This window comes from Epinephelus lanceolatus, chromosome 8 (genome assembly GCF_041903045.1).
Source record: "Epinephelus lanceolatus isolate andai-2023 chromosome 8, ASM4190304v1, whole genome shotgun sequence".
NCBI classification, from domain to species: domain Eukaryota; kingdom Metazoa; phylum Chordata; class Actinopteri; order Perciformes; family Serranidae; genus Epinephelus; species Epinephelus lanceolatus.
The window spans coordinates 6,326,779-6,340,252 of NC_135741.1; the positions used below are offsets into that span (position 1 = coordinate 6,326,779).

The following is a 13,474-nucleotide window of genomic DNA, read 5'->3' on the forward strand; positions in this document are numbered from 1 at the left end:
TCACCATCAACTGAAAACTTCCCTAATGTCCCTGCTTAGAGAAATATGGTTATTTACCTGAATACTCTTGCTACTAGTACTACTTCTACCATGAGAAAAACAATAGGGACTTTTCTACTTCTTACCGTGCCGCTAACCCTGACGTCGTAAAGCCGCCCCCAGTCATCCTCGTGGCTGTCCACCATCATCATACTATCGTCTTCCTCCAGGAACCACTCCGCCTGCAGGTCAACCTTCACCTCCTCCCCCATGGAGTGCATCCCTACGGCAGGGAACAGCCCCTCTGCCGACACTGGAACCTCCACTGAACCGACCTGTATAGTGGAGGGATGTTAGAAAACAATGGGTGAAGAAACAAGAGACAACACAACACATACAGACAGCTCAGCCAGAGCGTGTTTGCACTACAAACATTACCGAATGTCATTGTGACTAAAAACGCCTACCTCTTTGCCATTTTTGGTGAAAAAGACTGTAGTAAAGCCTGCATCAATATTTTCTGAGTGTATTCCACAGCCAATGCGGTCACCACGAGCACACTTTGGCCCAAACTGCTGACCCACAGGGTTGCCATTATATAACCTTGAAAGAATGAAGAGATGAAAATCAAAATATAAAAACTAGATAGTTACTGCAACAAAACAACATTTAAATAATTATTCTTTTTACAGCTAGAGTGTTCTCCAGGTAGACAGCAATCGCTGCATTAGGGCAGCTTCCTGCTTGTGTTCTCTGCTGCAAGTTTTCGACACCAGTAGAGTAACATACAGTACAGGCCAAAAGTTTGGACACACCTTCTCATTCAATGCGTTTTCTTTATTTTCATGACTATTTACATTGTAGATTCTCACTGAAGGCATCAAAACTATGAATGAACACATGTGGAGTTATGTACTTAACAAAAAAAGGTGAAATAACTGAAAACATGTTTTATATTCTAGTTTCTTCAAAATAGCCACCCTTTGCTCTGATTACTGCTTTGCACACTCTTGGCATTCTCTCCATGAGCTTCAAGAGGTAGTCACCTGAAATGGTTTCCACTTCACAGGTGTGCCTTATCAGGGTTAATTAGTGGAATTTCTTGCTTTATCAATGGGGTTGGGACCATCAGTTGTGTTGTGCAGAAGTCAGGTTAATACACAGCCGACAGCCCTATTGGACAACTGTTAAAATTCATATTATGGCAAGAACCAATCAGCTAACTAAAGAAAAACCAGTGGCCATCATTACTTTAAGAAATGAAGGTCAGTCAGTCCGGAAAATTGCAAAAACTTTAAATGTGTCCCCAAGTGGAGTCGCAAAAACCATCAAGCGCTACAACCAAACTGGCACACATGAGGACCGACCCAGGAAAGGAAGACCAAGAGTCACCTCTGCTTCTGAGGATAAGTTCATCCGAGTCACCAGCCTCAGAAATCGCAAGTTAACAGCAGCTCAGATCAGAGACCAGATGAATGCCACACAGAGTTCTAGCAGCAGACCCATCTCTAGAACAACTGTTAAGAGGAGACTGCGCCAATCAGGCCTTCATGGTCAAATAGCTGCTAGGAAACCACTGCTAAGGAGAGGCAACAAGCAGAAGAGATTTGTTTGGGCCAAGAAACACAAGGAATGGACATTAGACCAGTGGAAATCTGTGCTTTGGTCTGATGAGTCCAAATTTGAGATCTTTGGTTCCAACCGCCGTGTCTTTGTGAGACGCAGAAAAGGTGAACGGATGGATTCCACATGCCTGGTTCCCACTGTGAAGCATGGAGGAGGAGGTGTGATGGTGTGGGGGTGTTTTGCTGGTGACACTGTTGGGGATTTATTCAAAATTGAAGGCACACTGAACCAGCATGGCTACCACAGCATCCTGCAGCGACATGCCATCCCATCCGGTTTGCGTTTAGTTGGACGATCATTTATTTTTCAACAGGACAATGACCCCAAACACACCTCCAGGCTGTGTAAGGGCTATTTGACCAAGAAGGAGAGTGATGGAGTGCTGCGGCAGATGACCTGGCCTCCACAGTCACCGGACCTGAACCCAATCGAGATGGTTTGGGGTGAGCTGGACCGCAGAGTGAAGGCAAAGGGGCCGACAAGTGCTAAACACCTCTGGGAACTCCTTCAAGACTGTTGGAAAACCATTTCAGGTGACTACCTCTTGAAGCTCATGGAGAGAATGCCAAGAGTGTGCAAAGCAGTAATCAGAGCAAAGGGTGGCTATTTTGAAGAAACTAGAATATAAAACATGTTTTCAGTTATTTCACCTTTTTTTGTTAAGTACATAACTCCACATGTGTTCATTCATAGTTTTGATGCCTTCAGTGAGAATCTACAATGTAAATAGTCATGAAAATAAAGAAAACGCATTGAATGAGAAGGTGTGTCCAAACTTTTGGCCTGTACTGTACAAGGAATTTATCAAGCAAAAATGTAAAACACTGGTTGGTTCCAGCTCCTCAATTATGAGGATTTGCTGCTGTCTTTGAGGTTATTTGGGTTTTGGATTATTGGCAAAGCAAGAAGATCTAAGAGGTCACCTTGACCTCTGGGAAACTGCAATATGCATTTTTCACTATTATCAACTTTCTTTTCTAGTACTATAAATTCATGGACTAAAGATTTATGCTGTTGAAAAATGCAGAGTGAGAGCCATATAGGGAATGACTGATGTAGTTATGTGTGGATGCAGCACCAACAGGCCACAATCCATTTTCTCAAACCATGCAAGAAACCAATGCTGTACCGTGGTGAATAGATGACTGTGGTTTGACTTACTTGCCGTTGTCAGCATGGTAAGCTACAGAGTATGGCAGCCAGCCAGGCTGGTGGTCCAGCCTGTAGAATTTAGGCACCAGGCCCACAGCAATGGTCCCCCTCACCCCTGTGTCCACTATTGTCACCTACACACACACACACACACACACACAAAGACAACCATGGCACCAATTAGCAACACTTGGAGCAGGCCTTTATAGAGCTAGTATGTGTTTTTTTTAAGGTATTCCTAAAAAACGAACAGCATGAATTTACAGCACAGAGCCAAAATCAAAACACAAGTCTTATATTGAGAGAAACTTCAATTTCAATGAAAAGCTATACTCAGGGAAAGACGCCCCCCCAGTAAATCTCTGCCTTACTGAGCCCTCATTCTGTCTGGTTGTTATGGCTCCCTGCCAGGTGCACAGAGTCTGACTCCCTGCACGGGTATACAGCTGTCCAGAGTAGAGATGTGCTGGTACACCAGTTTAACCACATACCATCAGCTATTTCTATTACTGTCAATACTGAGATCAACACTGTTTTCAGAGGGCCAAGTGAACACAGCACGGTACAGCAGGAAACACTGCAATGCTCTTGCACTCTAGGAAGTATTACAGTATGGTAAGCTGGATCATAACCCCCAAACAAGCCCTCAAAATTCCAGCACAGTAACGTTACCGTAAACCACCAAAAGTGTCAAGTCAAGACTTTTTTTTTTGTTGTTTTTGGATTCTCCCAAAATACCTTTGCATTCTCTCTAGGGCTGCCCCCGGAAAGTCAGATACTCGAATCATCAGTCAGAGACCCATCAGTCGACTACGACTGATTTGTTTTTTGTTTTTTGCTTTTTTGGCTAGTCAGGTTGCTGTGCAGTGTTCTTGTGGTGAAGTGACAGCTTACAGATACTTAATACAACAGTCTTTGGCTTTTGTTTGATATCTAGTGTTGGCAAGAAATGTTGCACATCCCCGACCTGTCGTTAGCGCAGTTAGCTTGTCTACTATGTTAGATGAATGCCGCTGTCACCCTGAACGTCCCACTGAGCCCGTTCAAATCTTAAAACTTCATATGGAAAAAGAACAAATCCTTGAATATTCATATTTAAGGGCTGAATCTGATTGGACTGGCAAAATTCAGAGTTCGGTACAGCCCTAGTTCTTGTAATACTTTTCTTTACTTACTTTTCTAGGATTAGTTCAGGGTTTCCCACACATTTATTTATTTTTGGCGGCCCTCTGTGACATCAACATCCGGCACCTTCTGGTTTTTTTCTAGTCTATTTGATGTCCAACAAAGCTGCAATTTACAGTTCAGTGTTTAGTTTGTAAGGTTTAATTAAATCTAAGACAACTGTGGTGTAGTGTAATTCCTGGAAAGTCTGGTGTCTATGGCGATAATACGTTAACCGTGATATTTCGGCCACAATAACTGTGGCATGTACGTACACCAGTACATCTCTCATCCAGAGATCCACAGTCACCTCATCATCTGTGGCGTTACGCCAGTCTGCTAGTTAAGTCAAATCAGGGCAAAATGACACACACTACCAAGCAGAATTAGGCGAAAGGCAAACACAAGAAAATAGCCCCATTCGGTGTTCTCTTCCTTTGTCGATGACCTCTCCAAGTCATCTCTCACCCCTCTAAATTCTCTTCCTCTCCATCATTCCTTGCATGCCCTTTTCCCCCTTCCCCACTTATCTGCCTCCCTCATTCTCTACCTCCCTCTTCAGCCCAGACCCTCAAATCGCTGCTCCTGCATTACGGCACATGTGAAACCAAACTTCTTGGGTTTCTCTGACTGAAAATTCCTGGCACGGTTCCTTTCCAGTTTGGCACTTTAAGGATAATACTCTACACCCCTGCTTTGTGAAAGAGCTAAATTCTTGGCCCTGGCAGGTCATCACTTCCACAAGTAAACTGTTAAAATACCATTTGTGTCTGTACGATGGGAATAAAAGTTAGAAAAACATGTGAAATGAGGACAGAGCCGGAATGTCCTCATTGATGAGCCGTAAAGTTATGTTGATATGAATTTTTTCAAATAAGTCTATTAAAACAAGTGGAATGCTGCAGATGTTCAGCTGGGCTTGAAGAAGACAGATGATGAAAACTGGAGAACGTGCAGTAACAGAGACAGAGGAGAAATGAATTCCTTGTGAAAGCAGAACGAGGAGAAACATGAGGATAGCAGTGACGCATACCTCAACGGAAGCCTGACCTTTATCAGAATAAATGCTCCCAAATTTTCGAGATATCTTGGAAACTGACACCATGTGCGTCACACGGTGGAGAATAATGTAGCATAAAACTCTGGGTAATGACCCCACTAAAATCCACTTGTTTAAATGTCAGAGAGATCTATCAGGCTCCAAATGTGATTCTCATTTAAATATAAACGTTGTTATCGTTGAGATTTTCTTGGTAGGAAGGAGAGGGAGTGATCTGGAGGTCAGATGAGGGTTTGACATCACATTTAATGGAAATGTCACATCTGGCACAAATCTGGGACACCTCATTGCCACGATAAATAATGTCAAAGCACGTTGTCAGCCTGTTTAAATGCAAATCTGAAATGTTTCAACATATGTCCGAGGTTGTGCTTCTCATCTGAAAAAGAAAAAAAAAAACCTGAAAAGAGTAGTGGAAGAAGTAAAGCTTTTACGCTGATGCTGCATGGTCCTGTCTGGCTCTATTTGCAGCTTGGCAGAATGACGTAGGTTTTCAGGATAATGTATAGCCTAATGTTTCCCCTGAAGCCTAAGAACACAGACAAGGAAGCACGTCTGCCTCACCTGTCGTCTCTTAACCACACGTCACAATGCCTGCTCTGACGTGCACCATCAACAAACAAGCTGGCTCATAAATAAAACACTGCAGCCCTCTGCACCTAATTTATGTCCGAACTCTTTCAACTTTCCCGTGCTAAATCATAAAAATACTTTCTACCTCACACTCTTCTGTATGTATGTATGAAAACTATTAGAACGGCCTCATCACATTTGCTAAATAAATGTCCAATAGTTTCTCCTGCTGCCAGCCTGCCTGTCCATCTGCTGAAAAACACTGTGTGTTAGACTAATCTTTTTGCTCAAAGATACCACCTAACCCACACCCTATCCCTCATTCCAATGCAGCTCGGACATTCTTGAGGTAGTGGTTTTGCACTGGTGAACTGGGACTGTAGGGGGGCACTCAGAATTTAATATGAAGTTGACAAAATTGTCAGCAATGGGATTCCAGGGGATAAAATTGCTGGCTGGATGGTAAAGCAATCTTGGGCACACACAGGGGCGATGGTATGTGGTGGTGAGCCTATCATATTGTGAATAATCCCCCACCCAACATTTCAAAATGAATGATTGTGCAAAGGACTAACAGTCTACTTATTTCCTAATGATAACCACATATCCACAAAAAAGTAGACAGAGGTAGAAGCTGAGCTAATGATACACAAATAAATCCAGGGAGAGCTAACAGTCAGGTCCTGCAACTCAATCAGAGCTCAGTCACAATTACAATGTCAGACTCTGACTTACAGCATCACTATCAATGAGCCTTACCTCAAAGTAGCAATTTCCCTTTGATAAAGGATGGCCAGCCACATAGCAACCCACCTCTTCAGAGTTCCCTTGGTAACTAAAGAGAAGAAATTACAGGTTAACAATAGGTGACTTCTAATAGGTCCAACTGCTGTATGTACAATCAGAAATACATCTCGAAGAACAACTTCGTCTTTTCGATGAAAGACTGCTGAGACACGTGCAACAGAAATGAGACTAAAATGTGCACACATTATCAACAGTTATGTAACAATGAAAGCTGATTTAGAGTTGCCCTTTAGCCAATGACTATCGGAAGATATATTAAATGCCATGCACTTGATTATTGGCTGTTGCTTATTTGCAAGATACGATGTCTAACAGCTTTATATCAGAAGGGAAGGATGTTTTGTTAAGGAAGGGAAACTGGAGATGCAAGGACAATCCTGTTATGAGCAGCTGAATCATTTGCCATCATCTTTACGATAAGGAATCACATTCACAACTACAGTAAACTGCATGGTAGGTCCCTGAGGTTTACAGTCAAACAAAAAACTTGGTTCAAACAAAACAATCTACAAAAACGTATTACGTGTCATGTTATGCTGACCTAGAAACAAGCCTCCATTGACACTGACAGTGGCTCTGAATACAGTTGCAGCGGTATACTGGTTTCAAAGTATACCGTGGTATGAAAATTGAGGGTTATCATACCATGTACATTTGCTTAATTACGGTATAGAAGAAAAAAGACAACCAGACAGAGAACCTCACCTGCCCGAGCACACTTAGTTCCTTTCCTCCTCAACTGCCTGTCAGACTTTTTTGTTTTGGAGGCAGCCAAAAAAAACCCCCAGTTTTCATTCCTTTAAGGGTCATTTGTAACTGACATTAATAATAGTAACTGTGTAATACTATGTACCATGATACTGTGAAACTGTTATATCTTTTGCTATACCATTTTTGCACCACAAAATCTCATACCACTGCAGCCCTTGTTCTGAGGTATGCAATTGACGAGTTTGGGTTTATCACTGTAACGTGGAACAAACAACTCCACAAGCTGTTTGTCTTCCATCTCTTACCTCCATTGTGAGTCAGTGATATTATCACCCCTACTCTTTCTCAAATACAAACATTAAAATGTTTTAAATGGGTACAATCAGGGTCCAACGTTAGTACCCACCACTCGCTAAATACGAGTAAAAACCTACATTGCCAAATAAAATAAATGAGGTAAGCCTCATAAGAGAGACCGCGGATGCAAGCGGCCAAAATGAGTTTCCTCTGAAGGCTCAGAGATTGGGTAAGTAGCTCGGACATGCGGAGAGACCTCGGAGTAGAGCTGCTGCTACCTCGCATCGAAAGGGGTCAGTCGAGGTGGTTCGGGCATCTGATCAGGATGCATCCTGATGCCTCCCACTGGAAGTGTTCTGGGCTTGTTCAACTGGTAGGAGGCCCCGGGGCAGACCCAGAACACACTGGAGGGATTATATATCTCATTTGGCCTGGGAAAGCCTCGGGATCCCCCAGGAGGAGTTGGAAAGAGTTGCTGGGGAGTGGGACGGCTAGAATACTTTGCTCAGCCCACTGCCCCCACAACCCGGCTGAAGAAGGACGGCCAGACTTGAGATGCTGCGATAAGGATTCAGCCTACGCGCTTTACCAGGTAAGCTACCAGGGCGCGGCATGCTCATTTGTTTGTGTTCTTTTTAATTCTATACAGTTTCATGGCCGGTTAAAAAGTATTTTGGAAGGTAATTCTTTTCTGTTTATTGGCCACTGTCAGATAGACCAAAAAGCTAATTTTGGACCCTGGGTACAAACTAGTACAACCCTCTCATAGGCCAAATAGCTCATAGCTAGGAATACACTGATATGATCTTAGCATACAATGGGCTAGCTGTTGATGCTTAGCAACACTCAAACCCTTCAGGATTTTATTTACAGCAGTGGCTTCAGAGCCTTTTTCTATCTTAAATGAATAGGAAAAACGCAGCCCATAAGAATGATTATAAAACAAGAAAACACGCCCGCCCAACATCTTGCCAGGCATGACCAATACAACAGAGAAAATACTTGAAAATATGAAATAAACCCACTACAGCACATTCAAGTTTCAAAAAACACCAATGAGAAGGCAGAGAAACCAACACAATAAAACACAGAAGGATCTTTTGAAATAGACCCAAATCAACAAAGCCATATTTCAGCTCCATTTCAGTTGAAGAACAGGCTGACCTGAGTGTGTCTCCATCCTTCTGTAACCTCATGTACCGTTCCTGTGCTGGGCGCCCATCCCCAATATCTCTGATTCGACGCCTCAGATTCAGGAGGCATCTGTGGTGCAGGACATTGATGTCATCCATCTGAATCAAAAAAATGGGGGACAAAAATCGTACATTACCACAATTTTTTGCAGACTGTACAAAGAAAAACACAGCTGGGAGAAAACATGCATTAGATTCTATGTGCCAACAGCCCAGCTACTCTCAAGCATATGCTCCCAATTCTTCTATTCAATAGCTGCTTGAAAGTTTACACTCTCATACAATATTCCTGTAACAATATCAATATGTGGCCACGATGATGGCACTGAGGCAGATTTAACAATTGGAAACATTAAATTCTACTGTTTTCACATTGGTACTGATTAAGAAATTCTTGACATATGTCCTGTGGTTTTCTCTCGTTTTCTCGTCCCTTTGTCACATCATACTTTAAAGGTACTGGATTTTCAGTGAGAGTGCAATGAAGCAGAGACACGCAGACAATAGCAGCACATTTTAGATTAACACAAAACAAGGTCAGAGAAGACTTCAACAAAAGGACACCCATTTCATGACATAAAATTTAGCATTTAAATACTGCAGAAAGACACAAACTTTGACAGTCATTACATAAAACACCACTCAGATGTACAGTCAGCTCCAGAACTGGCAAGTCTGAAACAAATAGCTATAGCTTAATGATGCATTTGCATATAAGATGCCTCTGTGTCTATGTTTCTGTTGGGAATTCTAACTAACTTCTAACTATATGTGTTTACTGACTTTATTAAGTAATCTTTTGGTAAAGCAAATCAAGTATGTATGTAGGACTACAAGTAACAAATATTTTCTCAAATGAGGGATGAAATGTTTGGTCTATAAAATGTTAAAAAAAAAAAAAAAAACAGTGGAAAATGCCCATCACTGTTTCTTAAAGCCTGCGGTGACGCCTCAAAATGTTTACTTTGTGCATCATACATTTTAAAATCTAATAAAACCAGTTTACAGTCAAATAAGACAAAGAAAAGTAGCAAATCCTCACAACTGAGAAGCTGAAACTAAGGAGCGTTTGGCGTCATTTTTTCATCAACTGACTAACTGATTAACCCACTAATTGTTTCTGCTCTAGATACATAATTTGAAAGGTGAAATGTTCAGTTTTTATAATTAAGTGTGTGCATACAATAAACAAAGAAGACACAGTCTACTGACAAGCAATTATAAGCTTATATACTGTATTTATGTATTTGCACAGCCTCACTTTCACTTCCTCTGTATATGTTAATATATGCAATGTATTATAATCTTACATATTTCTTTATCTCTCTCTGTGGAGGTTTACTGTTCTTTCACACACTACCACTACTGTTATATTTTATTCAGGCAAAGTTTGATAATGAACTCATTAGCTCAGCATGTTCATATAACCCCCATGTGACATAATTGTGTGTGATGTTATTTATTTATTTTTTTGCAGTATTACCTTGCAGTGATAAGAGATGATTTTGGGCCTCTCTAATGTGCCAATAAAACACGCATTTGCAAAACCAAACAGGTGACTAGCCCCAGAATGCACGAAGACAGACACACTGATGAAGCTGCCGTAAACAATACTCCTTATATGCATTGATTGTAATGATTGTATTCAGCTGTTTTTGGTTTGGGATGTTGTTAAGTGATGGATGATCTCATGAGAGCACAGCAAACATGATCCCCAGCTCAATTTAAATTTAACTTTCAAATACAGAGGTCTATATCAGTATAATACTAATAAAAAATAAATATTAACTATATCTTTTTCATACTACACATTCAGACCCTTTAAAGGATTTTATGTACTTCCCTCGATCAAATGTTAAATGTACGTTTCCCTGGCTCAACTTGTTGAAATTACCCACCTACACCTTGCTGCCTACTGATGTTACACTCCTTTAAACCTACGTCTTCAGATTTAAAGGAAAGACAGTTATCTTGCATTTAAACATTTATGTCTCCACAGTGGCTGCACAGATTTTTACCAAACTGCATTTGAAATGTCCACTTCCCTTCTTCTCTTGCAATTGAACTGTGATGACAGCCCTTACCAATCTCTGATCATGTTAGTTTATATATAAGAGACATATGTAAAATAAGATACAACTTTATCCTGAGGGAAATTGCTGTGCAGCAATTGCAAAAACAATGCTGGAGAACAAAGTGTGCAATATACAAGGACTAAAATTACATAGCAGAAAAAGCAAATGTAAAATATAATATACATCAAATTTAAACTAAATAATACAACTAGATAACAGTACGGTGCAAAGTATAAAAACTAGCTATCAGTAAGATTAAGGCTCAAAGTATAAAAACTCGCTAACAGTAAGATGCAAAATACAAAACTAATCTAAGAGTAAGGTTCAAAAGAGTAAGCTGCAAATAAGATGCAGTCCAGTACACCTGCAACGACGCAAACAGGTTGCCAGTATAGATGATAAATACAATATGGTTGCTTATATTTTTTTGCACAGTGTCAGATCTGAAGGTTGTAAGAGTGTTTTATGTGTTATATGGAGGGAAAGCAGAACAGGGGAACATAAGACCCTGTGAACGAAGGAATGACCCCCAGAAGTCTACCCAATATTAAAACAAAAGACGTTTAAAGTGCCGCAACGAGGGGGAGGTGGGCGTGCCAATGTTTACATCCTGACGCTGTCAAGCTCTGCAAGCTAGCTCCCGTGCTAACGGTAAAGCTAACCTAAGTTAAGCTAGCATGAATGTCCACAGCCAACTGCCGCCATTTAAGCTGACATGGATTACAGCCAGCTGCGTGTTACAGACATAACATTTTAAAAAGGTACGTATTTGTTTGTCAGTTGGTGACGAGGCGCGAATTTAGTCGCAAAGCTAAACATGGGTTAGCAACATTAGCGGCTAACGTGATAGCTTCTTTGCTTTAAAGCAGAGGTTCGGCGCTCCGCAAACAGGAGGACTGTTCCTAACAGTGGAGCGGAGAGCAATGATTAATTACAGGTGCCAATATCGATTAGTCGAACGCTTACCTGTTATCTAGGGGGCTAATGTGACAGAAACTCACTTTTGTCCATCAGCTATCCATAGCTCCTCATAAAAACTTTGGAAACTAGAGTTCGGCGCTTCTCAGTGACGTCACACCCGCGTTACTGAAACAGCCAATCGCATTGAGTTTTGGGAAATGGTGACAAGCTTTCAGCCAATCATGTTTCTCGGATTGTGTGCGTCCGTGTGTATGTGTCAAATTTGCCCCACATTACTTGAATAAAAGTGGAAAACTATTATGCTAAAGCACCAAAAGTAGAAGTATTCATTTTGCAGATTCGTCTATATTATATTACTGAATTAATGGAGCATTAATGTGTGCATTAATTTAATGTTGCAGCCAGTAAAGATGGAGCTAACTATTTTATATACTGTTGGGTATCTTAGCCTACAATAATACAAAATGATTTATGAGTTGATTTACATCTTGTATTAATAATCTGAATCCACAAAGTAACTAAAGCTGTCAGATAAATATAGTGAAGTAAAAAGTGCCTCCACAATGTTGTGGATTAGAAGTGGCATAAAATAGAAATATTCAAGTAAAGCACAAGTACCTTAAAACTGTACTTAACTAAATGTACTAAGTTACATGCCACCACTGGTTTCATGACCCTAAACTGAAATATAATCACCGTAGCAGAGGTCAGGGGTATACTACTCCACAGAGCAGTGTCCCACCACAGGGTTTTGTGTGGATTCTGGTTGCTATGTTGAAGTGGCAGCAGAGAGACCTTCCGAGCCAGCTGGGATATAATTGAGCCAGGGAGGCAGAGAGGAGGAAGAAACCGTGTGGCTAGAGGAGGAAAAATGAATAACCCAAGGGCAATGTGGAAAAGAGAGCCCCCGTTGGTCTGACGTGTGTCCTGGAACATCTCCTGATGTGTGGAAACAGAACAGCTAGGGAGCTGATGGGAACACAAGACGGCAGGTGATTTCTGCCCTCCTTGCCAGGATTAATTAGACCAACAGCCCACTGATGGCAAAGCAAATTGTGGCCTTATGTGGCCCCAAATTCCAGTGGGAAGTACAGGCCAGTGGGTTTGTCTGTGTGTGCTCTGTTATGTCTGCATTACTACTGCAGGAGCAAATGTGACCCAATGCCAGGCAAACTGTGCACAGCACATTTTGTGTCTGTACGTAAATGTCCTGCTTATTTCAAAGGCACCAGTACAAGTCAGCATTGTTACATTAATATCCAAATTCTGCTTATGCAAGCGTTCTTTTTTTGGTATCATGTTCATATTGCATCTGTCCACAGAGCGCCCATGGCAGCAAGGCACTGTCAGATAACACAGGAGACAATGAGGCTCCAGATAAGAGAGGAATTCTTCAACACTCTACTGATGATCTTCGTGTGCAGATCCTTGGCTTTGCTTTCATTTTCTCCTTTTATACATACATATATTCCTGCAGTGCCACAGTGTGCTGTGTGGAAGTAGAGCGTCCTTACTGCAGTTATCAAAGTATAAAAATAACAAATATTTTGCACAAATAGAATTGCTGATGCCATAAATGTTATATTGGTTATAATAGAAGACTCTTCCTCACATTTTTCTGGGACAGTCTCACAGAAAGCTAACAAGCTTACATAAAAAGTTTCTAAACTTCTCAGAAGTGGAGGTTGGAGAATACTTCACAGGCTACTGAAGTACTTTAACTGCAAAGTAACTTTTTGTGTCTGTATTGAAGAGTATAAAGACTTTGCCCTGTATATTTAAGGATAACAACATCATTATATACGCAGCAAATAACCTGTATTTTTTCTGTCACAGAACTGTTCAGACATGGAAGCTGAATGGCAGGATCAAATGTGGTGTGTTAAGTCGTGGGTCAAGGACTCAGTAGCGATCTT

The 13,474-nt window shown here is 41.2% G+C and overlaps 1 protein-coding gene across 1 annotated transcript in view; it reads right to left on the reverse strand.

Annotated features, from left to right (window-relative positions):
• spryd3 (SPRY domain containing 3) overlaps window positions 1-11,724 on the reverse strand; it is an 84,720-nt gene extending 72,996 nt beyond the window's left edge. The window contains exons 1-6 of the mRNA XM_033629166.2: window positions 11,604-11,724; window positions 8,534-8,661; window positions 6,314-6,389; window positions 2,767-2,891; window positions 447-582; window positions 126-314 (exon numbers count right to left, since the gene is read on the reverse strand). Coding sequence (XP_033485057.1) covers window positions 126-314; window positions 447-582; window positions 2,767-2,891; window positions 6,314-6,389; window positions 8,534-8,661 — 654 coding nt within the window. The 5' untranslated portion in view covers window positions 11,604-11,724. The remainder of the gene's footprint in view (window positions 1-125; window positions 315-446; window positions 583-2,766; window positions 2,892-6,313; window positions 6,390-8,533; window positions 8,662-11,603) is intronic.
• Window positions 11,725-13,474: the final 1,750 nt, after the last annotated feature.